Raw genomic sequence first — 27,577 nt, 5'->3', positions numbered from 1 at the left:
GTGACTAGTTAAAACTACTCAAATTACAGTAATTACAGTAAATTACTTTTACTTTTATACACCACGTAATCCACTTAGTTACTTTTGAAATCATAATAGGCCACTGAGCAAAATTTGTATTAATATCTAAACCTCTCATCTGCATTTTGTGGCCAGTTACGCTGTTGGGTCACAAAGAAGCTGGTGAAGAACCTGACATACAGACAACAAACACAAAACTCTGAAGCAGGTTCAGAGCGGCGACCGTGAACACTGAGCAGAACAGAGCAGGAGTAATTTAACTGAAGATTTAGAAAACCAGGAACCTCTTTGATTGAATGCCTGCTATCGATAATGCATTAATGTAAATGGTTAACAGTGAACTAATACTCTGAGCTGGGTTTGAGAAGAATACTTTGTCTTTTTAATTAAGTAGTATTTAATACCAGTACTTTTACTTGTAAGTGAGTAATATTTCAGTTAGTTTCAGTACTCTCTACACCATGGTCAAAAACACATTTGAAGAAACATGAAGTCATGAGGTCTCAATGGCAGCTACCCCATAACATAACATGACACCCACTCAGTCCAAACTTTCTACATTTTTATACAGTTTATTATAAATAGTAAATAGTGCTGTATTGTACACAAAACTTCTTACAACAAAATCATTTTTACGCCAATGTAAATGAAAATTATACAAAAAGGTAAAACATGTATAATGAACATTGTGTAAGACTTAAGCACTCGGTCGAGCTTAATACAAGACGCACAGAGGTGACAGAACGCTTTAACAACACTAAATAAATAAGAAATGGAACTAATGTTTGCATGTTTGTGGTGAGAACTAATTTAACACATGCAAAAAAAACAAAAAAAAAAAACAATTTAAAATTAACTGTCCAACTGAATAATGTATTCACTGGCAGAGAATTTTTTGGCTTCATGACATCATGACTACGCTTGCTAGTTGTCATCGCTCGATGATTTCCCCTGATTGATCAATGCACACAACCCAGTATTAATGACATTAGAAAGAGAGAGGGTATAATCAGGGGGCATTCGATCCGTGTTAATTTACATCACATGAGGTATGAATGTATTGCACTTTCTTTGGGTTGCAGTGGTTTCACTATGACTCCACGTCGCCTTTCTGCTGGTTCTCCCGGTGTAGTCGCATTTTCATCTCCAATGTCTTTACACAAGAATCACATCAATGTACAGTAAATATTATTTTCCTAAGACACCGTGATGAAGAGAAGCACAGGAGGGGGGGCTCGCCGAGTCCGCCTCAACTTGCATCTCTGCCGCTTATTACAAAAATCAAATACACAATCTTGAATGTATTTACTGCCCTTTCCCCACCCCGCTCCTTTTCCCCTTTGAGCGTGGACGACGAACCAGGTCTTGGTCCTTGGAGCATGACGTGACGCACAAGCAAAGCGACTGCCAGGTAACAGGAGAGGCTGCGCCTTTGGTCCTAATTATTCCGGTCAACCCCCTCCATCGCCGTCACTACACCTCCATCTCAACTGGTTCCCCCTTGCTGAAGGAGAAAAAACTTCTACCCCTTCAACCTCTCTGTCGCTGTCCTTGGGGCCGGGGGTGTTTGTCTCTGGCGATGAATGTCAGACCGGCTGGGAAGCCTCCTGTTCCGGCCGTGTTGGGGGCTTCATATAATGAAAGGCACCTGAGGAGAACAAGAAGAAAAAAAAGAAAGGAGGAGGGTTAGAGAGATTCTTCAGCTTTAAATCCCCTGATGGTCAACAAAAGTGTGACATGGGAAGTTAAATGAGAGGTGAAAGAGGTGTTTAAGAGCAGATGAGAGCAGGTGAGACTGAAAACTGGGGTCCTAGGTTAAATAATAAAACTCAAAAAACAGGTGAAGAGCTTTGGGAATCTTCTCAGACATTCTTTGAACCTAATGTGGTCGGTAAAACTAGCCCGAGACCGAGCCTGAGCCTGGATTTCTGGCTCTGCTCCACTGATCAATAACAACTTTAAATCTGACCTCCAGTGGGACACCTGGTTCTAATCCGGGCCTGCCAAGGGCCATAATCGCCCCCTGTTAAACAGCCCCTTTTATACACACACACACACACACACACACACATACGTGCCTGTGCTCACAGACACACACAAACCCCCGATAGCTACAAGCGGGCTCTCTCAGCACTGGCTAAATTAATGACATCAAGATGTTGCCACTGATGGGCCAGTCAACATGTGGTAGTGTACCTCAGATCAGCCCCAGCTACACACACCGCCGCGACCCCTCCCTCCTGTCAAACACGCTTTGGGAAGTGGCTCCTTTCATTTGGGCAGCTATCTCTGTTACACAGGGGTCATTACATGGCTAGGTGAGCCGCGCTGAGGGTTTGATGGGCACGGCTCATCACACGAGGTCACGAAAGGACAGCGAGTGCAAAAATGTGCATGATGGGATAAGGCGCGGCCACGTGGCCAGCCGGATGATGGTAATGTAAACTGAGGTAACCTGGCCACGAGTGCGCTCTAACTAACATACATGTAATTTCAGCAGAGCACGGGGTGATTTGAGAAGCTCGCTCATCAGAGGAGCCTGCGCAATTAACGTGGGTTTGAAAATATAAACTGAGTCAGGGGTCAGAGAAGGAACATAACCTCTAATCAATTAAAGATCATTTAAATTCAGTAAAGTCTTTAAACACCAGTTAAGTAAACAGTGTATTTCAAGCTCACCTTGCTCTGACTGTACTGTCCGTACTGGTAGGATGGATGGTGGTCCATGGCGTAGGCCGGGGAGGTGTAGGACGGTGGGCAGTAAGACTGGGTGCTAGGCAGGGTGGGCATACTGGTCAGGCCCGGGAGAGCCTCCAGGCGCTGGGAGCCGTGACAGCTGGCAGCCATGCCACCGTTTGGCTCCAGGCCTCCGGTCAGCGGGGAGAGGGCAAAGTCACTCTGGGACTGATGTGGCACTCCACCTGGGTTCAATAGGCCCATCACCTGAGGGGGGACATGGAGGGAAACTGGGTTATTAGAAGAGAAGAGGATAAAGAAGGAAAGACACAAATATAAAGATTTTTTTGTTGTTGTTGGAACGAGACACAACGCACTCGAGTCAAGAACCACGAGGACCTCACTGAGGAATTGAGGAAACCAAAATGACCAAGTGAAGGAGACTAATAATTTAAAGTTGTTAAAACAATTTAGCTCCTGCAATTTAAATGTGATGTTCTACTTTACTTGGTAATTCTGAGGTAATCTCATTCCTGACCACAAGGAAGTTTGGGGCAAGACGCACTTCTTCAGCGTGTACTCTGGCAAATCTGTAAAACAGAAAGCATCTGAAGAGGGGAGTCTTGGCCAAAATGTCCATGTGGAAATGTTAAGAAGTCAGATCGGAGAGCTGTCCTTCCTCGTCTTTCTTTTCGAGTCATACCATAAAAAATCAGAATAAAATATATCTCAAAGTAAATTGGTCACACTTTACTTTAACTTCCCTATAAAGAAAAAAACACAGCCAATTCATCCACTCAAAATAGATTTCTTTTTACACCACTCGATTAACTTTTCCGCGCTACTCAGGTGGGCTCAAGTGTACGTCTCTCTCTCCTTGTTCATGTCAGAAAAACATTATTACTGGCTTCCCTCGCACATGTGGTTTCCCTTTCCCTTGCTTGACTGATTGAGGGGCTGACGGTGGCTAAAAAGGTCAACAATTTAGCCAGCCATTGTTATTTGTTCGAGTTATCCTGTCAAATTTATGCATGGAGAGGATATTTTTATATTTTTTCCACTTTTAGTTGTGCTCATCATGACATTGGCAATGTGAGAGCACTATTCAAACTCCATATTTTTGAGAATGTGATGTGTTTTGGCTTGGATTCACACAGATTATGTGCCTTCTCTTACTGTCTCTTCCCCTCTCTCACTTTCTCTTGATGCCCTAAAATCACCGTGTCCTTGTGGGGCCGGGGTGAAGAGGCCAAAGGGTACGTGGGAACGAGGAGAGGGTTGTGTTTGTGTATGTGTGTGTGTAAGCGCTACCTCTCCTACGTGTGGGGTTGTGTGTTTAACTGTAGGTGTGTGTGTGTGTGTGTGTGTGTGTGCACGGCCAGTTGTAATATAAGCATTTTTTGCTCTGATGTCAGGGTTGTAGGGGTATCAGTGATACATCGTGAACAGCTGCACGCTAAAGGTTTGCGTGAGAAGCAAAGTCATGAAAACGTCTGACAAAAAGAGTGAAGTTGAAGAACGAACAAGAGTTACAGACCATGTAGGAGAAAATAGAGCTGAAGCAGAACACGGAACCAAACACACACTTAAAACATCCCAGAGAGATGCGACTGACAGCCAGCTGGCACACACACACATATGCGCATATACACACACTCCTGTAATGTATGTAATTTACAGCTGGTCTGTCAAAGTGATCTGACCTCACACATCTGACAAACACATCAATGCGGCCTACCACTAAAGCATTATTTCTCTCGCTGCTAAGGATGCGTGATATGCTGTCAAATGCAAACATCCACTGCACACTGAGTCCATTAAAGTTTGAGTATTTATATGTTTAGGATGCCATGAAAATACACAGTCCACGAAGCTTCATGCTGCTTTAAGTGTTTCCTTTCCTTGAAGTGTCAGAAGAAGTTGTGGAAGCACTTTACATTACAGCTCAGTAATAACATGGTAGTAGTTTGGTAATAAGGAGGTAATTATTTAGTAATACCATGTAATTACCAAATTATTAACAAGGTACTAGCTTGGTATTAACAATGGGTATTTTGGTGTAATGTTGCACTGAAATGTATACAACAGGGTAAAATGGCCAGGCCACAAACAAAGGGTAATAGTGGGAAAATATGTTTAAAGATAGAATTATATTGGTAATGATATTTTGGTAACGCCTGTTAACAATAAAATGCAATATTTAGATTAAACATGGTCATGAAAGGGGCAATAACCCTAATAAAATCGACGTAATATATTTTTTAACTATATTATAGGCGAGCTGTGACTTATTACCATACTTGAGCAAGAGTAAAGATGTTGTTGTTGTGTTAAAATAAGTCAAAAATACAAATAGTACATGAGTAAAAGTCTTAACGTGTCTGCTATTAAATGTACTCAAGTATTAAAAGCACAAGTAAAAGTAAATTATACATATATTTACATGTGTGTACATGTATGTATGTATAGTCAGCGTTTCTGTAATTCCGATTTCCAATAAAATTATTAATTTAAAATTCTTCAGCTCTAGTAGGAGAAAACTGAAATTTAATTGAACTGAATTTAAACTTGACTACCTTCAAATTGTACTTAAGGACGGCACTTATTTCCAGTGATAGCCATGCATCACGGCTGCAGAAGGCTAAATTACCTGTTTATAAACAAAAACACTGATACTGTTTATGCCGTGTACATGTTTTACATTTCAAACGTCAAAGGAATTCCTTTCCTCACTTTCTTTCTATGTTTTTAATTATTTCTATGTTTACAACCATTATTACCTTTTGTTTTTGTTCACTTATTACCCTGTTTAAATTATGTCTAACATTACTGAGATTAACCCATTGTTATTACTAAGTTATTACCTGGTAATTACTTAATACTTGGTTTATTTCTCAATTATTACCAGACTATTACACATACTGTAATGTAATGTGTATTGTTTATTAAAAGATTTCATTCATTAAATGATTGCTAAGTATAAAAACTTAAATATATAAAGTTTTCTCATGGCTTCATGGAAACAGTTTGTCCTGGTTATCCAGTGGTGTTTATTCATAACAGCAGTGTATGGTACGTATTTGTTTCTGCCAGACGCTCTGTGTCTATCTACGCGCTCATGCGTCCATGCACTCGCCGTCTGCAACTGAAAACGGCAGCCAGTTCCCCTGATGGTGTCTGTTTTGAGGTTGTTCCGGGGATTAGGTCTCAGGGGGGTGCAAATCCCGGCCGCTCGCTTCCATGGTGAGAAAGGGTTCCTTTGGTATGCACCAGATCAGCAGTGAGACGCCACAGATCCCGCACCACGGGGAAACCACTGGGCCGACTGAAGCTCCGAATACAGAGCTAACTGCTCAGACAACAATATCACCTATCTAAAGTAAACCTTATCCATATCAAAACTCTGCGGCGCTCTAATGTGACCATATCTGGAGTGGACTGAACCTCTGAATCCTCTGCTGGATACAGAAAAGTAGATAGTGTAGAGTAACTTTTATAGACAGATTCAGAGTTCAGATAACCAGGCAATTCCAGGGAGGATTTAATATAAAACGGACCAAGCTGCGTAGCTATCCGAGAAAATTGAAGCGGTAAAGTTTTCTAAGTGCAGAGAGGTCTTCATGTATTAACTATCAATGTCACAGAATTTAATCAATTCTCATTTCCTCCCTCTTATTAAGTTAAAACCAGGGAATTAATTCTATCCTCATCCGAAATGGAGAAAACTGTATCGCAATATACATTCAAACAGCTGCAATGACTACATGAATTAAAACAAATTAGGCAACAAAGTGAGTCATTTGCATAAATTACACACTATGTTACAAGGGGATAGATTACTTCATTCCAATCAATTAAGACACTGGAACGTTCCGTGATTGCAATTCCAGACTGAGAAAACATTCCAGGCACGAGATGAGGTGTCCGTTCTGTACCGAGCTGCCCCGCTAAGGTTAATGCCCAAACCATCCACGAGGCCACACCACCTTTGGCCTCTTTATTGGAGTTTAAGTCACTCGGTGACCCTGTGGGTGTGTGAACTCGCGCCGCAGCCGTGCGCTCGGTTACACGAGGGCAGGTTTGCACGGCAGACAAAGTTTTTAAAGTTCGAATGAAAGAAGTTTCAAACTGTGGCCCACTGATGTCTTTCTCTCTACAATGTTATCTGTCCAGATAGAAAATAAAAACACCCAAAGAACAATGTTTTGAAAGTAAATGTGGCTGATTCTTGAGGATTCAGATTCCTGTCATATATCAAAGCAGTCAATTATACCTTCAGCCACAATGGTGCCACCTACCACTTCCTGACCATGCACCCTGGCAGCCACAACAAAGATCTTCTCTTTTTCAATATACATACATCCTCAGGCGTTCACACAGTAACAAACCCGCCTGAGGCAGTTTTTTATCAGTGCCTGACAGGAGTCTGAGATTCTCTCTCATGGGAATTAGTACCCAGCATGCATTGCATGTGGGCCGGCCACCCTTTGTGGCGGTTAAAAGCTCGTTTTCCGCCTGTTAGTCCATCTTCTGGGCCGGTAGGGAGCCACTGATGGACACTGATGACTGTGTAATCGACCATAATTGTCTTTTCAGTTTTGATTTGTGTCATCATCCGACATCCATACATCCGTCCTCATGTCTGGTCCTTCTTCCCTCCCCGAAGACTGACGTTTGCCACATTTTAAATTCATCAAACGACCCGTCGAAATAAACAGAAATGAAAAGCTACCGTGTTTTCGAGCCTAACAAGGTTTTCATCAATGTCACCTCAATGACACCTCGGAGGTCGAAGTGTGTGTGTGTGTGTGTGTGTGTCTGTGTTTGTCATTATCCTTCCATATGGTGCGTTTGGTGTCCTGTTTCCTAGTATGACAGCATATGTGTGGGGTTCGCAGATATTCGTAGGTTTCGTGCGTTGTGTTTTAACACTGGATGTGGAGACGAACCTGTGGTGAGAGGCCGTTGCTGATGGCGGGGTTGACGGCGTTGCTGTGGCCCGTCGGGGCCACGAAGCTGTCTGAATATCCTGAGAAGCCATGACGTCCAGAAGACAGGCAGTACGCGGAGCTTCCGTCCTGAGAGGCCGCTGACGAGCTGAGCCCACTCTGGTGCACGGAGGTGGGGGGCAGGGGCTGCGGTCTGTGGACTGTACCGGGCTGCTCGGACGCTGCTGGGAATAAAACGTGCTGCTTAAAATCCACTGTTGTCATGAGATTGACAAAATACGCTTAATTTTCTTTTTGTTTTTAGCCTTTAGTGTTAGTATACTATAGCATACTTTTTATATCTATATGCTTTATATATATTTATTTACTGTTGCCAAAGGATTAATTGTTTAACTGGAGTGATTGTGAACATCCTGAAGCATGAATGTGTGGCTGAACCCACCTTGAGCTATAGAAGTTGGGGTGTAGGGGCTGTCGGACAGCTGATAGGGCTGCAGGCCTGACATCGCTGACGGAGGGAAACCACCGGGGATGAGGTGGTTAAACGCCATCAGTTGACTGGCTCCTGCTTGCTTCCTCCACCGGGCCCTTCTGTTGCTGAACCACACCTGAAAGCAGAGAAAGAGTGTTTATTTATCTGCTTACCAAATGGAATAAGCTCAGCTGTGGCGCACATTCAGTTCATGGTCATCTGTATTTGTGAGAGGGTGTGTGCTTGTGAATTTATGTGCGTGTGTGCGAGGCCTCCCATTACAAGGAGCTGAACTGATAGAGATCTTAACATCTGGCGCGTGCAGTGAAACCACAGACATTACATCTTTGTGTGCTACTGCATGTCACCGAGTTCAGAGTCAAACGCCAGAGGGCTCTCACAGCTGGTAAAGCCTATATTAGCACACTGTCTAAATCAGGCATCTATTTTTGGGATCTTTACACAGAGAGTCAGACAAAAAATGACAATCTGTCTTCATACACAGTGGGCACAGTGTATCTCTGTACATTTGGTGGAGGGGGGTGGTGTTGAGACATGAGGAGGGACACATGTCTAATGTCTAATAGCTGTAAGGAATGTGTGGCAACATCCCAAGGCAATTTAACGCCCCCACATGACACATATCCATGACAGGCTGACACATCCACACAAGAGTGTGACGGCGCGGCGTGTGTCTAACCTGAACTCGAGCCTCCGTCAGTTTGGCCCTCTGAGCCAGCTCCTCCCGCGTGTAGATGTCGGGGTAGTGCGTGCGTTCGAAGGCCCTCTCCAGCTCCTCCAGCTGCTCCGCCGTGAAGGTGGTCCGACTGCGGCGCTGCTTCCTCTTCAGGGGCAGGCCCGGCTCGGAGTCCACGTCGGAGGCCTCGTCCGAGTGGCTGGCTGGAATGGCACAAACAAAATAGGAAAACTTTGGGGTAAATACTAAAGCTGGGGGCACAATGGACAGATTATGCTGAGTGCAACACATGGTACAGAGCAACTTTAGATTGTGTCCTCCTGCTGCCTTAAACTCCTCAGTGGTTCCTGAGGGGATCAAAAGCCAGAAGCTGCTTGAACACGGATTAAAGAGGACTAGATCCCTCTGGGGCATCTATTCCCTGGGACACTGTGTCTCTCCCAGTCTTAGCCATGCTGTGCGCTACGTCGATAGGGTCCCATAGTGAAGAGCAGGCAGCCTTTTCGCAGGTGCTTCTTTAATCTGTTTGTTCAGTTGAGGGCAGGAGAGAGCGACTGGGTGAGTGGGAGACAGCTATTGGGATCTAATTCAGCAGAAGAAGGGAATCAATGAAGGCTTGAGACTGGAGACAGAGGGCCATTGCTGCATTTCGGGGGGGAGGTTGCCCATCTATTAAATAATGATTAGGCGCCACAAACTAGCGTGACAGCCTGCCTTTGTGCGCCATTACATGTCCGCAGTCCCCCATCTCAGTCGTACGCGCAAGCATGCATCTGCTGCGTCTCGGCCGCTCAATGAACGCGGTCCATGACAATGTGTCAAACACAGATGGACACAAGACAGAAAGAGTTGGAATCCACTCCCAAATCCACCCGAGGGAGACCTCTTAAACCTCATGAGGAAGGTTCACTGCACCTTTTCCACAAACACCTAAACTTAGAGAGAATAAATAAGCAGGTGTAAGCGACAGAAAAGGCCTCAGCGTCTGTCTCCCCGGACTGCTCATACTCCCTCTGCCCTCCAGATTTAAAGCTTTAATTAAAAAGTGCCAAGTCAGACATGGAGGAGGGGGGTTAGCAGGAATCTCCCCTTAACTCTGGAGCCTCCTGAGCCAAGCAGGAAATGTTTGTGCCGGTTGCCAGTGTGCGTCTGACCAGGCATTACACACGGATTTGCTCCCTGGGAATGCTGCTGTGCTCCGGGACCGCCGGCACACACAAGATTCTGATGCCGCTGAGAAGAGCTCTTTATTACATCTGAACCGAGGGCGCCACGCTGGCATAGAGGCTCACGGAGGATTGGCTGGATGCTCAAACACTCCTGGAACGTGCACTATGAGTTTTGGATGCGGTTTGTTTAGGCAAGGATGTGGCCTGAGAGCAGTCGGAGCAAATTTTTTTTTATAACACAACAGGCGTAGGGAGAAGGCCACACAGCGTGAGAATAAAACGTGATACCTTTCCTCTAAACATCAATATTGTTGGGATTAGGGAACTAGCAAAGGAGAGGACTACAAGCTAGGTAACATGCAACGTCATTACCATTTTAAAGACGGAGTAAACAGAGAAAGAAAGAAGAAGACAGAGGAGCAATGACGGCGCAGAAACGAAAAGACTCTTGAGGGGAGGGAAGGGGAGCTCATAAAACTCCTCCGAGAGGAGAAAGCTCCCCATCGGCACTGTAACTCATGTTAACTGCAGGGTGGGGGTGGATCTCTCCTCCTTCGCCCCCTTTATTTCTGTCTTTCCCTCTCTTTTTTTTCCCCTCCCTGTTTTTATTATTAGTAACTACAGAGAAAACACTCCGTCACAGACGCTCCCTTAATGGCAAATGACAGTGTTGCTTTTGTCATCCTCTGGCTTGCACTTTCTCTTTTGCTCTCTTCCTCTCTCCTCACTCTCTGTCTTTTTTTTTTTTTTGGAAGTGATGTGGCCAAGCCTTTGTATCTTAGCAGGGAAAAGCCTGTGGCAGGGCTCTATTGGGCCGATTACCACGCTCCATCTGTAGGAGCCATCAGGGACGCCCGGGCCCGCATTCAGGGGCCTGTCACCTGCCCAGCAGGGGAGTGGGGGGAGTGTTGTAGGGTGAGATGGGGGCTGTAGGGCCAGGGGCTGAGTGGGGGAATGAAGGGTGGGAGGGAGAAGGGAGGCGGGGGCACAAAGGGGTCCAGAGAAGGGCCACTGGGGGCTGTGGAGGGGCACAGCAGGGGAGCACCCCTTCATCCCCTCCCTCCACGGCCTGAGGGGCACAGAGCCGGGGGGATGGGGCAGTTGAAGAGGTTGACATGGAGAGGAGATGGGAGGCTGAAGGCACCTGAAGAGGATGCTGGGGGAAGCCGAGGAGAAACGGGGGTGCTGCTCATTCTTAAAAAGTTGGACCTGTCCCTTCCGTCTCATCCATTCACTTCACTCCTCTCTTTCACCCGCCACTGCAGCCACATCTTTGACATCTTCAAATGCGGCTCTTAACGCCGCCGTGGATCGATTTTAAGGCACGCTGACGGCGAGAGGGTTGTTCCCACACATTCCCCGCAACAAACGGCAGAGGAGGATACTAAACACACAAAAGGGAGGCCTCGACCTCCTTACTTAAACACCCAAATCAAATTTTACGCTGCAGCTAAAGCACCAGGGAGCTGAAAATACTCCATAGCCGCTCACAGTTTGGCCGCGGCTCCGACAAGAGTCTTAATAAAAAGATAGATTATTATCCCTCAAGTGGAAATTGGGGGCTGCTGCAGAATCATTCATAAAATAGACCTTTCAAAACAAAGTAAGATGTCGGTCAATAAACCAAAAACAAAGTTGGTTTGGATAGAAAAGTGGAGCATTTATGTAAGTTAGGAGGGTTTGATTCAACAAGTGAATTCAACAGGTTCCTTTTTCTGAGCGGAGTAAAATTGAATAAGTGCATTTACAGGTGTTTTTTCTTTTTGCACACACACTCAAACATCAGCAGGAAAAAAAGGACGGCGCTGCGCACAGACCGCTCGAGGTAAACAGAACCATTTATCGATCAAGAGACGAGACTGACAGGCAGAGAAGATAAACTCCAGAGGGTCACAGATGTGAACTTCAGGAACGTCCAGTCCCATTAGCTTCACCTGCAGCAGTACGGCCTCAAACAGGCCCGAACAAAAAAAACAAAAAAAAACAAGAGAGGACTCCAACTGTGGGAATAAAGACTGCTCTTGTTTACCGCATAGTCTACGTCGGCCGGGCCTCGCCTTGCCAAGCATTCATCCCCCTCCCATCCGCTTCAGAGATGTTAATATAAAGAGACATGCTCAGACGCACACACCCACGTACGTGCGCACAAATTCACGCACGTAGCTTGAAATTGCGAAAAATGAACGAGGTGGAAGGAGCGTCAGAAAGAGTGAGAGGTAATGAAATCAGATATTAGAGTAAAGAAGGGTAAAAGGGGGAAAAACGCGGAAAGTGGAACTGAGGGGACGGGGGAAGAGATGAAGAGCCTCAGTGAGAAAGAGAAAGAGAAGCGGAGCATATGGGGCAGTTTATAGTCCTGCCTTGCTAGGGGCTGGCTAGCCCTTCCTCCAGGGGCCGTTAATAGAGAAGGTAATTGAGCTGGTGACATGTGTTCGCAACACAAAACAAAGGGCAGAAGAGACAAATGAACTAGTTATTTGCCCAGGGAAGTAGATCTGGCCCTTTCAGGCCACGGAGCACAGTGCGAGTGGGCCACTGAATAAAATAGTGGCACGCCACATATAGAGCCAGAGCGAGCAGATGCACTGGAGGGAGAAGAATAGTTAACTGACAGCTTATGGGCTCAGCTGGGGTTAACAGTTAGGGGAAAAAAATGGAGGCGAGTGGGCTGCTCACTTGACTTGCTAAAGAGCCCCCAGGAACCCGCAGCTGCCTGGGAAAACAGAGGCGAGGTGGGGGGGGGGGGGCAGATAGAAAGAAAGAGAGAGGGAGATGATGATGTGATGGACGGAAAAGCGAATAAGAGCAGGAGGCTGGCACTTAACGGACAAAGAAATAGCCGGCGATATGACTTTGAAAGATGTATCTCTGTCTAATATTGGGGCAGCGACAAAAAGCCACAAATGGCCCTTAGTGGCCATTATGTGTGCCCAGTGTGCGGTGGTTATTATTTAGTTCCACCGTGGTGCAGTTAGGTGACAGTTTCACGGTGGCATTTCCACCCCCGGGGCAGGGACAAAGCAACAGTGCAGAAACCACGCGGGGACAAAGCAACAGGCCAGTCTGCCGCACGTTCCAGTCAAACGGAGACTAACCAGCTCGCTCAGAACAACCAGCATTTTACTCGACGCCGATTCACCGATCTGATATTAGGGGAGTCCGTCAGTTGTCATCTCTTCCCCAAACATTATCGTAACCTCCCTTTCCTGGGGCCTGATAGTTTTAACAGTCAAGTGACCCTAGGTTAGCCCCTGACCTTTTCACAGCTACCGCGCAGCGCTGCAGCGAGAGACGGCCTCACCGCCGACCCCGCAACAAAACTTCACTCGACAGAGAGAGAAGCCATCACCGCATTCCACGTGTAAAACACTCATTTATGGGGAATTTCTCTCGGTTTTACGAGCAGGCTTTCAGAGTCTATTGTCGTTTTAACCGCCCGTGTTTGGACAAATAAACGCTGTAACGTGGAACGTACTCTTCTTAAAATCTTATATCCTAAATTTCTGATCTGTTTTTAGGTGGATTTCTTTGTTCGGACAGGGGAAAAAAGGCATTAATCAAAACAGCAGCGGAGTTGCGCTGGCGTGTCCGTAATGTGCAATGTGCTGGACGAAACAGCTCCACAAAAACTGAGGCTAAACAAAGTTAAGTGATTGACAACGCTGTCTGGCTTTACTCAATTAACTATCCCATTGTGCTCCTCTTTGCAGAGCCCCCTCGCCCCCCGACCCTTTTCTCCTCGCGCTCCTTTATCCTCCCCATCACAGAGTTTTGCTTGGCTAATACTTCCAAGGAAATAGAGAGTTCTTTTTCAGCTGGGGCTCCTCTCCTTGACCTTCCATTGCTCATTGCTTCTCTTTCAGTCACTTCACAGTGTCTCTGGGGTTAGTGGGGAGAATGCGGAGAGTACATCAGCGCCGAGGGGCCGGCTCGGGGCAGGACCCCGGCCCATTACTTCAAAGTTGGCCTGCATTCATTAATTGTCCTTTGAATTAATATTGGAGGATCACAATGTGGGTGCCAACAGAGAAAGAGGCTTTAATGAAGCATAGAGTCTGTATTCAGTTGCAGATCAGCCAGTGTGGATTTTTTCTTTCTTTTTTTTTTTTTTTTTTTTGAGAAAGAGGGAGACTTGAGAATCACGCCAACAGAACGTAAAGGTTTTGAGTGTGTAATCTATCTGTCTGTCTACTTACTCAAGTACTGTACTTAAATACAATCCTGACATACTTGTACTTTAATTGAATATTTCTACTTTATGCTATGTTGTGCTTCTACTTCACTAACTTTCACATAATATTAAAGAAATATTCTTCTTTTTAATCCACTACATTTTTTGACACTTAAAGTTACTAGTTACTTTTTAGATGTTTGACTGTTTACGTAATCTATCCACTAATATACAACTGCATCCACATTGACAAACTACTTTGAAATATGCTTACAAATTTTGCTGATAATATTTAACTTTAATCAGTTGAATTCAGGACGTATACTTGTAATGGAGTATTTTTAGACTATGGTGTTTCTACTTTTACTTAAACAATCTATCTAGAGGAGGAACTTACACATTTACTCAAGTACTGTACTAAAATACAATTCTGACATACGTCATTGTAAAAAGTTGTACTTTTTTGGAACTGAAAGTTACAAGTCACTTTTCAGATATGATGTATTGTACTCCTAATTTACCCACTATAATAAAAGTATCTAAAATTGCATCCACATTAACAAACTACTTTAAAATACTTTTTTAAATACATTTCTACTATAACACACCTTGAAAAGAGACATACTGCATAATGAGTAAGTACATTTTACTGTTAATACTTATGTAGTTTTACTTAAATTACTGTTGAAATCAGGACTTTACTTGTAATGGAGTATTTTTAGATTATGGTGTTTCTATTTGTACTTAAAGTACATTTACTCAAGTACTGTCCTTCAATACTATTCTGACATACCTGTACTTTACTTGAGTATTTTTATTTTATTTAATTTTAAAATGCTGTGCTTTTTACTCCACTACATTTATTTGACAATTATAGTTACTAGTTACTTTTTAGGTATGATGCACTGTACTATTAATCTACCCAGTCGTATATAAAGTATCTAAAATTGACAGAATAAATTGAAATACTCACTCTTACAATTTTCTATGATAAAACAGTCATTCTGCATAATGGGTACTTTAATCTGTGATACTTTAAGTACTTTTGCTGATAATACTCATATACTTTTACTTAAACTTTTGAATTCAGGACTTGTAATGGAGTATTTTTAGACTGTGTTGTTTCTACTTTTACTTAAGCAATCGATCTAGTGGTGGAATTTGACTGAGTAAATGTACTCAAGTATTGTACTTAACAGTGTTGTATAAAGTACCCAAAAGTCATACTTGAGTAAAAGTAAAGATATCATGTTGAAATATTATTGAATGAAAGTTAAAGTTACCCATACAAAAAGTTTTTGAGTTAAAGTATTTTATATTAAATGTACTTAAGTATCAGAAGTACAAGTAAAAGTAAATCATACATATATTTATATGTATTTATACTGTCTATCCGTCTATACTGTCTAACCATCGGTTATATTTTTCAGTGTTTTTTTTATCTGATTGTCAATTAAATAAATTAATCTGGCTCTGATGCAGCATGTAATCTGCAGAGTAACTAGTAACTAAAGTTATCAAATAAATGTAGTGCAGTACAATATTTACAATACTTGCCTCCAAAATGTAGTGGAGTGGAAGTATAAAGTAGCAGAAAAGTGAAATACTCAAGTAAAGTACAAGTACCTCAAAATTAGTATAGTACTTTAGTTAATGTACTTAGTTACATTCCATCACTGGTAATTAAATACAACTCTGACATACTTGTACTTTAATTGAGTATTTCTATTGTATGTGATTTTACACTATGTGACACTTATAGTTACTAGTTACTTTGTTCATTTTTGCTTAATTGAAGTTTTGCTTGTAATTGATTAATATTTAGAATATGATTTTACTTTTACTTAAGCAAAATGATCTGAGTACTTCCCACAACTCTATCTATCTATCTATCTATCTATCTATCTATCTATCTATCTATCTATCTATCTATCTATCTATCTCATCCTCTCAGGGGCAAAAAACATATTTTGACCTCTGGTTTGTTTTTCCGCAGCAGTCCACAGGGCTACACCAGCATTATAAGCACTATTAACACAGGAAACCTCAGAGTGAGGCCCACATATAAATTTCTCCATTATCCAGCCCTGAGAGGAAAATGGAAATGTGGCTCCAGCAGACATTCCTCTGGTTGCATTGAGGCCTTCTGTCTCCTGTCTCTGCTCTAAACCTCCAATCTCAAACTCATTCACCGTGGAAATGCGAGGACCCCTAACAAAGAGTTGGAGAAATTCAAACATCTATCCGTGTGGGTTATTGCACCGCGTGCTCAGTCCCTGTAAAGGAAATGTATCTGTTTATGTTCTTAAATGTCTCGCGAGGGTGTAAGTTTTGAACTTTGAAAATTGGATTAGGTGACTCGGATGTGGCGGCTGCGCATGGAGGTTTGCTACCGTCGTCTTCGTCTGCTTTTAACATGTGGTAAACTCTCAAAACACAAATATGATCTTCCTGCTCTCCTCGCTCTCCAAATTTTCCCTCACTCCAAATCCATGCCAGCGTCACGGGGAGCCGGTAACCCAGTTTATTTACACAAACAAAGTCCTACTCAGCTCCTTTGACAAAAGCAGCTAAATCTTTCATGTTTTGTCAGCACTTGATTCCTCCTGTCCCTCTGGCTATTTGCCTGCCCCCGGACAATGGAGGCAGGAGAATGGCAGCAGATTGTTGGAATGCACCTCAATGAAACCAATTATTACATGTTGACTGCGTTCACCATGGCAGATTTGAAAGAGCTGGGCTCATTCAATTTGGCCCTGCAGGATTCCCTTTAAAGAAAAGTTATCCCTTTGACTGTTTGTATTTCTGAGCTTTCTTTTTCTTCTGCTTCACCCCCACTGCCATAAATGGATCCTGCGAGAGTGGCTACTCCTCTTTCATGACTTGGGTTGCTTTAATTAGTTAAATGAGGCTAAAGTGCTAACAGTAATAAATAGAGGGAAGGGATGCTATCAATTAATTCAGCGCCGCTCATGGCAAAAACAAAATCTTGGCAGCGTTACGTTTCTGAAAAATGAGTTAGCAAGAGATGCACCGAGCTGGATGTTCTCCCGCTTTGTGGACAAATGTGATAAATGGAGAAATTTTCCAAGCACGCATGTTGTTTAAATTCTCCATAACTCAACGGTTAAAGGAGATATAAACAAGTTAGCATCAGATTCATTCCAGCAAACATCCCTTTCCCACAAAGCTCCAGCCACTTGCTAATGCCATGCAGACCCGGGGCTGCCCAGCATACTTTATCCCACAAACCTTAGCAGTCCTTTTCCCAGACAAATAAATCTAAATGAGTCAGCTTTGATCTTAGCACTTAAGGAAAGCCAACAATAGTGGTAGAGGAGAAAGGGGCAGAGAGCAACAGGCCCTCTCTCCAGCACAACAATAGCCTCTGCAAACACCTACTTAATCAATATTTGGCCAGAAGACACTCTCTCAGTCCCCAAACCGGCCTTTTCACATTCTAATGAAGAAGCTATAAAAGAGAAAAACAACAACCACTTCCACAAAGAGACACAAGAATGAAATAGTGCTGTTCTGTATATCAATGGGGGGGAAAGTACCTCAGAGCTGTTTGCATGGAGGATGTCACCTATTTGATGTGAAAAAAAAGCTAATGTTATTTGTTTTCTTTCAACAAATTCATGCCAGATTAAGAAGAAGAAAATACATTTTTCTTTAGTGCACGATTTCCTCGAGGTTTAGATTTTTAAACAAAAATCTGATCAATTTAAAAAGCATCCTGATTTTTTTATCCTCTCTAAAATCTTTACTTTTATTTTTATTTTATTGCAAAAAAAAAAAAAAATGAGTTTGAGGGATGCGTCTGGCCTGGAAGAGGGAGAGGGATGTGCCCACATATATTGCATGAATGTGTGCGCCCTAGGCGGAAAGGAAAGGGGCGGACTCTGTCCGAGATGAAAGTGGGGAGAAATAAAAGGTTTGGATTTAATCTAGTGGGGAGAAGAGAAGGGTTTCCCTGCGCTCACTGGCTGAAGGCGTCACGCTCAGTGCGCAAAGACTGTGACAAAAGCTCCGTGCGCAAAATAATAACGGCACCGTCCAATTTTGATGAACCTTTATCAGATTTATTTTATGCTTAAAGAGGGTAAACTTAATATTTATTTTATTTTTTCTGCAGGTCGATTTGTTAATCTCTTAAAATTGGACAATAAAACCAAACACAAACAAACCTACAACAATGATTAAAACGGATAAATCTGCGCGTAATTGAATAATATCTCCAAAACAGCACCACTGTTTCTACAAGTCCACTCATCAATGATTAACTCCAGACGCCATCATGTCTACAGCAGCAGCCTTCCCTTTTGCGGCAGCGCTGCTCAGACCCCAACAGGTCGTAAATCAACAGGTGTTTGCCCGAAAGTCTGAGCTTCTTCTCCCGCATGTGTTTTCTCTGTGTGACAAACTGTAAACAGTGCGGGAAACAGCTCAGATTGGCACTTTTTTGAGCAGTCTATAAACGAGGTCGCACTGGGCCTATTGCTGTCCCTGAATAATTCATCGCTCATTGCGGGTTCATAATGTCTTCTCCCGGCCTTTTGTCAGCGCACTTTTTTCCCCCCTTTCTCTACCCATTTTGAAAGGCGCTGGCGTCTTTTTGTACACCACTGAGCCGCTCACTGCACTTTGGCTTTTGTGCTCGTCAAACTGAGGTGTGAGTCTCAATGGACTCTCCCCGCTTTGTCCCCTGAAGTTCATCCTCAAGTGTCCGATTGTGTGCGTAAAAAGAAAGGAAAGAAATTCTCAGGCTTGGAAGTTAGACAAATGTTTGATTATCCACTTTAGAAAAAAAAAAGAAAAAAAATCTCTGCATATTTGTTAAATCTCAGAAGCGTGAGCGCATGCGTAAAAAGCACCTGAAACTTTTACGCATTTAACTTTCCTCTGCAGGAAAACAGCTGGCATGATTTTTCCTTTACGAATAGAAAGTATTATTATTATTATTATTATTATTATTATTATTATTATTATCATCATAATTATTATTATTATTTAAAGTTTTCTGTCTAACTCGACGCCGACCATTAAAAAAACAACCGCATCGGCACATCCTCGTTCATTTATGACAGAGCACACAGCGAAGATGCAACAATCCCAGTGCTTCACTTACATCTGTCTCCCAGGATGCCATCGATGCTGTGTTTTGTCCGCGGTTCGTTTTCCTCCATCTCCCTTTTCACCACCTCGTCGTCATCCTCATCATCGTCCCCAACTCCGCCGAACTTAGAGCGCATGATGCGACTGATGGCGCTCACTGAGAGGAAAGCGATGGAAAACACATGATTAATATGTCAGGACGAATAGAAGCTGCGCAGAAAAATACACAAATATGTCCTTAGAATAGAAACATTTACGCAAAAAGTTCAGCTTATAATTTGTCTAATTAAAATGGTATAAAAGTTGTGGTTTTTTAATGAAATATATGACATTTATTCTCACATCCTTTCTAGTATTTTCTTTTATTTATTCACTTCAGGTGCAGGAACCGTCGCCTACCTGAGGGAACGTTGTTCCTGTCGCAGATCCCGTCTTTCAGTAATTTGTCCCTGATCTCCCAGCTGAACATGCCCGGGTTTTCTCTCTTGTACTCTTCGATTTTCTTGTCCACCTCCGGAGAAGCGGTTTGCTTCGATGGGAAGAAGAACAGGAGAAAAGTTAGTCACTGTTTTTATTTATTATTACTATTATTATTATTATTATTATTATTATTATTATTATTATTATTATTATTATAGGCCGAGACTAAAAGGTTGAATTAATGGCTGAAGACGTGAGACAGAAATTCAAAAGAAGATTTATCCAATTTAATCAAGTTATAAAACACATCCAACATTAAACTTCGTGGCTTGTTTTTCCTTTTCAAAAATCAGAATATTTAGACAGAAAATGGCTTTTAAACTTTTCAAAACTGAAGCTCAGTTTCTTATAAATCCTTCCCATCATTTCTCCAGACTTCATCTCCTACCTTCGGCTTGCTGCCTCCGATGGCCCCCGGCCTGATGGATCCGGTCTCCTGGTACCGGCACAGGATTTTGGAGACGCAGCCGTGGGACACCCGCAGCTGACGGGAGATGACGCACGGCCGGACACCGTGATGGGCCATCTCCACGATCTTGTGGCGGATGTGGTTGGGGAGAGGTCTGCCGTTTATGAAGACGCCACCGAGCTGGTTGACCCGACCCTGTCCTAAGGGAGTGGAGACTGGACAGCGGCGCGCGGGGATTTAGTAGTTGAATAATCAGAAAGCTTGTTGTTGTCTTTTCTTTTTCTTGTATTTATTAAAAAGGCTGTTTTTGCTTGAGATCAAAAATGGAAAATCAGACTCGACTGCTCTGCAAAGTTGTGCAAATACACTTTCATTTTCTATCCTATTGTGGCAAAAGACGTAGCCAAGAAATTTACTGCAAGTGGCGTGAAAAAGACAAATATTTTTCTTCATAGCGACATATCTGATAATAACAAAAATGGGCCTAATAAATAAATAAATTAAATTAAAAATCAAAACACCAGAAATCCAGACTTAACCCTGGATAGTTTTTATACTGTTTGGTAAAAGGGACACGGTTTAAAACTTCCCACAACTCGAGCTTGTCAACTTTTCCTGAACTTCTCTCAAAGTTTTTCTACATTCAAGCTTGTGAAGCAGCAACCGGTGGCGGTCTTACCCTCCAGAGAGTATCCTCCCCGCGGGTAGTTCTGGTGAGGAGTCGGTCTCATCATTCTCGGTAAGCCTCCTGCGAGCGCTGTCATGATCCTGACCGTGCGTCAGGTAACAGTCGTGGACGGAGCTGCCTCTCTGCTCGTCGCTTTTAATCCCTTTGTTGTGTTGTAAGATTTCGCCTGTTTTTTCGCTCCACACAGCCTCCCTGTTCTCAGTAACAGGTCGCCTCGATGGGAGAAGTGTCGGTATCCGAGTTTAAACCAAAGTGCAGGTTGCTGACGCTTCCCGCGAGGATTGAGGGGATGGTTTGAGAGGATGGATGGAAGTCAAACATTTTATCTGCGCTCGCTGTCGCCTCTGACTCCGCGCTGCCACTCCTGATTGGCCAAAGACCCGGACGTTCTGGGGCTGGGGGAGCCTTGTGATTGGACGGCGGGAGCTCCCTTCTGTCTGGATTGACCTCACGAGGTCAGCTCGTCGTGTCACAATCTTGTGCTACTGCGCATGAAACTTTAGCACCAAGTGCACAACTTTTCATAACAAAGATGACACAGACGATGTATCTGACGATGTGTGTCCTGTTTTAATAAGTGACATTACAGTGAGGAAGCTAAAGGATGCACGTGAAGAGAAAAGTGTTTAAACTGCCTAAAAATCACAGACTACTACCATATGTTAGAAAACACTGAACTTACGGACACTTATTTATTATTTAGAGCTGATAGTGTCAGTGAATAATTAAGTTAAGTTGTCTGAATGTTAAATAAATGGTTAATTAAATAAATAAGGAGTCTTCCCAGGAACACACACACACACACACACACACACACACACACAGTCCTGCATATTGAATATCTTCTCCACTAAAAGTTATTATGAAAAAACAATAACAATATAGAGCATATTGGAGTTTTTATTATCAATAGCAGCAGTTTTTCTATAAATTCTTTATTAGCCTACTGTGTTTTTTTGTAAAAATATTATAGCTTTTACTAACGTGTCATTTTAAAACGACAAATGGAATGAAATGATTGAAAACTGTCATTTTTTTCGCATTGGGTTACAGAAAATCACAAAGACAGAAACAGGTGAGAATATTACCTAAATTACCCTAAATAATTATCTATCATATTATCTTAAAGGCCCCAAATGCATCGTAGTTTGTGACTTTCTCCTTCTGTTTTTATTAGGTAACACTTTATAATTAACAGAATTTATTTACATCTATATGTGTGTGTGTGTGTGTGTGTGTGTGTGTGTGTGTGTGTGTGTGTGTGTCATTGTCATTGACATACATGTCATCGTACGGCCCAGAGATGCGATGTTCATGTCAAATAGCTACTGAGCACTTATTACTAACTGCGTGGTGCCGCCCAGGTGCTCCACATGCGCACTCATTTTTGCGCAGAGAAGCAGCAGCAGCACGTGGGACAATATTCACCACCGATTAAAGTTTTAATCAGGCCTGTTTTTATGCAAAGGGACTAAAAACGACAGAAACAGGTGAGAATATTACAAAGATAGCACTAAACGATTATCCAAAAGGCCCTAAATGCATCATAATGTGTCACTTTCCTCTTCTGTCTTTAATTAGGTAACACTTTATAATAAACATGGTAGTTATTGCTTTATAAACTTCTTCATAAACAATTTATTAATCATGAGTAGGCTCCAAAAATAAGTTGCAACCTCATAATGTCCATGTTTAATGGTTACAGATGAACTACACAGGATGTATTAAACATTTACAAAGTGTCCTGAACATCAGTTGCAACTTTACAATAAACAGCTGCTGATAAATGGTTTTTTTTAAAGCATTTTATTGTTTGTTAACAGTGAAAATACATGATGGTGATTGCACAGTAGAGGAGATTTAATGCATTTAAGTGCATTTAAAGTGCGTCACTTTGTGAACGAGGCCATGATTTGTAATTAAAATGTCAATATTTTATATAAAAGTGCATGTGTGCAGCAAAAACGTCGCAAAAAAAAAAAAAAAAAAAGGCAATGCTTCATTTTCTTGAGTCGCCAGAATCATATCTGAGTGTTCAGGAGGGTTTTTCGCTCCGCACACAATGGAGGTCAGGAGACAAACATGGCGTGGATGCGGCCGATTATCAGCGTGCAGAGGAGGATCTATTTTTTCCTCCACGAGTTCCAGCAGCTCAGCAGCTCCGCGCCGTCATCTAATAGCTGCACGAATCGAACAATAGGTGCTGCTCGGACCCGTGGTCGAGCCACACGGCAGTGTAACACATCCGTGCAAATGGTCGATTATGGACACATAGAGCCACATGAGGGATCATTTGACTTTTCTTGAAGCTTGTGGAGTTGTGATAATTATGATAATTGGGCGTGTTTAATAGACCGCTACATTTTTTGCCCCCTTTCCCCCTCAGGAATAAGAGCACATGGCTGAATGTGTTTGGAGGCCTCCTCAACCTGCCGTGCATGAATCACTGGCTGGTTCATGACCTCTGATGCATCATCAGGGGGCTGAAGGTCTGGCAGGTTAATTCAATGACGAGCATCAGATTTGTCAACACTAGAGGATGATCAAGAAAAGTTTATCAATAAGCAGGGACAGATGTTGCGGTGGTGCTACTGTTGTGACAGTAAAAATTAACATTTTGATGGTCTGATCTGAGACTTTCAAGATGTCTTCCTATTAAATAATCCACGTTTTACGATAATTCATCCCAACTTTACAGCAGGAGAGTGTCACTTTTCTCCCCGCTTTCATTGCAGTATCCCACAGCATGCGGCCCAATATACTTTAATTCCTCCTATAAGACTTCGTGTAGGGGGGAAAAAATGGCGCAGAGGACATGTGGAAACATTATACGTCCATAAAAGAAGGAATGGTGGGAGGGGGAGAGAGAAAGAAAGTTATCATACTAAAGTTTGACTATCATGAAAAGGATATTGGATCTACCGTGTCAAATCAATTAGTGGGAGTAAGCTGAGACAGAAATGTGCTGTGGTGGTGGTGGTGGTGGTGTTGGTGCTGGACATAATGCATCAAAAATAAAAGAACAAAATGGCCCCGAAAAGAAATAGTGTGTTGCATTTACCAGACGTATGCACAGAATAAGCCGAGGGGGCTTTCGAGGCTATACGTCCCTGAAAGCTCACACATTTAAAAAAAAAAGCAGTAATTTGCTCTGCGTTCACTTAAGATAAAATTCGCCTAATAGCAAAATTCTGATCTTGCCTGCAGCCTTGCAGAGATAAGGCCCTCGCCGGCGTCAAGAAAAAAGGGCCTTTTGAGCTCTCCCTGGAGCGACTCAGAATACTGCTGCATTCACGATTAACTCTACAGCATCAGATCAAATATAGATAGACGTTTGTAGGCAATCGAATCATCACAGCGATTATCTGACCGTAAGCTTCGACTTCAGTCGGTCATGCATTCCTCGCTGTAAAACTGTAACTGTAGCAGAGAGACACAGAGCTCTGGCTTAGAGTGACAAGACTGATGGATACCTTCAGTTGATTTGCATTATTCAGTGGCTTTATATTGTGGTTTTAGTATGTTAAGATAACAGGCAGCTGTAAAACAGCATGTGCTTAACCTTTAATAGTCCTCAGAGAGACTGCTGTCAGGGAATTTCTCAATAATTGCGCAGTAATATGAGTTTCTACGCTGAGGTCTAATTATAGTCGAGGATTTGACACAGAGCACGATTACTGCGGCCAGTTCTCTCTTTGTGATATTCTCAAGTCAGATTTGGAAAAAGTGTAGTATTTCTGAGACACGTGTTATGCAGACACAGCTCCCAAACAAAGCGGAGGTCAATTTGCAGTCTGAAGGCCTTTATTAGTCAGGTTTTCCATGTGTTAAATGAGACACAAGATGGATTCAATCACACAAGACAAAATACTGTCACTTTATTTGCACCCATGACCGTTAACCTGTATCCATAGTTACTATTCATATGTTTTATATAGCCTAATGTTTGTATGTTTTGCTTGTTTGGTATATTTTCATCTGGTGTTTTCTTTAAAGCTTAGCTTTCATCGTTTTTGTACTTGCATTGTGCACTACCTGGAAGCTTTATGCAACAAATATTTCATGATATCAATCAATCAATCAAACTTTATTTGCATAGCACTTTTTATACAACACACACAAGCACACACAGGCAGCAATGACAAGAACAGGAAATTAGTAACTGAGGAAGCACCATCTTTAGTAAAATACATGAAAAAAATTATGAAAAAAAAGCAGGGGTAAAACATTGTCACTGAAAGAAATACTTAATTAAACACTATAAGTGATAAAATACATACAGCAAGATCAAAAAATCTGAGACTGTCAGTCAAAACACCTCCAGTCTGCACCCATCCTGAGCACCACTAAGTACTGATGTACTTGCATTTATCTGACCAAAGTACCCAAAAGTCATACTTGAGTAAAAGTAAAGATATCGTGTTAAAATATTACTTTGGTAAAAGTGAAAGTCACCAATAAGAAGAGCACTTGGAAAAAATCTTAAAGTATTTGAAAAATAAATGTACCTAAATATCAAAAGCAAATTTTTCCTGGCACAAAATATACTTAAGTATCAAAAGTACAAGTAAAACTGAGTTACATATAAGTACACAAGTACACACACATAAGTACTTTTAAGTAAAAGTACATATATTCACATTTAAATATAATTTAGTATGTATATACTGGGGGGGTCAAGCAATTATCAGCCTGGCCAATAATCAGATCTGATGTTCTGCATTTTTCTGATTAACGTAATCAGTGTTTGTTTTTTGTTTTTTTGTGCCTATAAATTGATTGAGAGCCTCGAGGTAAAGTCACTAACTGCTAACTAAAGTAATCAAATAAACCTGGTGGGGTAAGAGTACAATATTTACCTTCAAATTGTATACGAGTGGAAGTATAAAGCAGCAGAAAATGGAAATATCTCAAAATTGTGCTTTAGTACCGTACTTGAGCAAATGTACTTAGTTACATTCCACTTCTGCTGTATACTCTGGGTCAACCGATTACTGGATCTGATATTCAGCATTTTTCTGATTGTCAGAATCAGTGTTTTGTTCTTTTTTATCTGATTGCCAATAACATAAATTAAATTAAAAATGCACTACTTTGGCTCTGATGCAGCATATAATCTGCAAAGTAACTAATAAGTGAGGCTTTTAAATAATAGTAGTGGAGTAAAAAGTTCAATATTTGCCTCCAAAATGTAGCGGAGTGGAAGTATAAAGTAGCAGAAAATGTAAATAATCAAGTTAAGTACAACTACCTCATATTTGTACTTAAGTACAGTACTTCAGTAGATGTACTTAGTTACATTCAAACACTGAACCTCTTGTAACTTGAATTCTCAATGTATTAAAGACAACACACTCTTTGTTTTACAGAAAGAGGTGAGCAGGAAGACTCAAAATAAATGTTCTGCCTCTGATTTTATTTTCTTTTGTGATATATTGTCGGTTATGTGTGATTTGTTTGTCTTCATCCACCTGCAGCGGTTCGGTGGTTTAAAGAGCTTTACATCACAAAGACTTAAGAGCGGAGATTGTGTGAAATAGAAGAAACAGATTAGAAGAATAGGCCAGGCCGACATTAAGATAAGCATCTGAGAAACGTTGCATCTTCAGTACAAGGAAATCCGCTCTGTGATTAGTAGCCTTGGGATGTTACTGTTACAAGGCAAGGAGAGGAAAGAGGGACTGTTTTTCTGATGCGTTTGATCTTATCAAATACATGTGACCCACAACACTCCTTCAATGGGAGCTCAAACTGAGAGCGGTTATCATGACAAAGGCCCGTGAGGTGAACCCAGGTGAGCCAGAGAAAAGGAAAAAGAGAAGCGGAGCATTTGGTAACCACACAGCCTCGGGGCATGCGGGGTTACCTTCATTAATGGTTCTGAAAACGAGGAGTGGAAACAGTGAGCTAATAGTTTATGGTCCAATGATGAACATGAAGCCTTACCTCCTGTGAGATTATAATCTGTCCTATACTACGCCTTTGTGTGTGTTAATGGAAGAAAGACATGTTATCCGGTGTTGTGACAACATCTTGGTGTAGATTTCCTGCTACCCACAAAGAAACTGGATGCATTTTGACGAAAAGCAATAATATGTTTTAGATCATTCTGACATGTCCACTGCAAATTTATGTAAAGTTTGCGACTGTGAAGAATCCTGCATGGCAGGTTATGTTGGAAAATGATGTCAGATGTGCAGGATGACGGAGTATTACTTTGCTCTGAAATCACAAAAGTCAGCACACTTACGGTAGTTCCTTGGCGACTGCATATTTTCAAGGCTCACACATTGTGCGTCCATAGATTTTGTTTATTAAATAGCATAAAACACGTCAAAGATCTCTTGACAGACACTTGTTTTTATAGCGTTAAATATGGAACTAAGGTGAAATCTTTTTAAAAAATCATCTTGGCTACGTTTGTCTTTGCAGATATTCAGTTTTTATTTCATCAAACCTCCTGTGGCATTCTGCATTTACATACCTGATTACATTTGATTACTTGTGAAGAAATATGGGGAGGGCTGCACTTCGTCCAGGAACGATGATGAAGTCGAATAAAAGTGCTCTTCAAGGAATGGCCAGCGGTCGATTAAAAGAAAAAGGAGTGACTGGAGGTCCATTAACTGAGGCGCTCTGATATCAATTATAAAAGTCCTTAACTGAATCGTGGATAAACCAACGTGCTTCGACTCGGAAGAGTCTTCATCAGGACATAAATTCAGCA

The 27,577-nt window shown here is 42.1% G+C and overlaps 1 protein-coding gene across 2 annotated transcripts; it reads right to left on the bottom strand.

Moving 5' to 3' along the window:
- Window positions 1-579: 579 nt before the first annotated feature.
- Window positions 580-21,131, bottom strand: pax3a (paired box 3a). Of its 2 annotated transcripts, none has more exons than XM_084368575.1 (9): window positions 20,842-21,131; window positions 20,142-20,377; window positions 19,673-19,802; window positions 19,287-19,430; window positions 8,819-9,018; window positions 8,089-8,254; window positions 7,647-7,870; window positions 2,701-2,964; window positions 580-1,669 (listed from the first exon to the last, which is right to left on the bottom strand). In XM_084368575.1, exons 1-9 carry the CDS (start codon window positions 20,924-20,926, stop codon window positions 1,652-1,654), a joined length of 1,467 nt encoding a protein of 488 aa, XP_084224701.1. In that variant the 5' UTR covers window positions 20,927-21,131; the 3' UTR covers window positions 580-1,651. The 2 variants fall into 2 exon arrangements, with proteins under 2 accessions (XP_084224701.1, XP_084224702.1); XM_084368576.1 differs by having other exon boundaries at window positions 7,647-7,867.
- Window positions 21,132-27,577: the final 6,446 nt, after the last annotated feature.

This window comes from Pagrus pagrus (assembly GCF_965226575.1).
Source record: "Pagrus pagrus genome assembly, chromosome: 12".
Classification (NCBI taxonomy): Eukaryota; Metazoa; Chordata; class Actinopteri; order Spariformes; family Sparidae; genus Pagrus; species Pagrus pagrus.
Note: the sequence above shows the minus strand (reverse complement) of the source record. Positions and strands in the feature narration are given on the sequence as shown.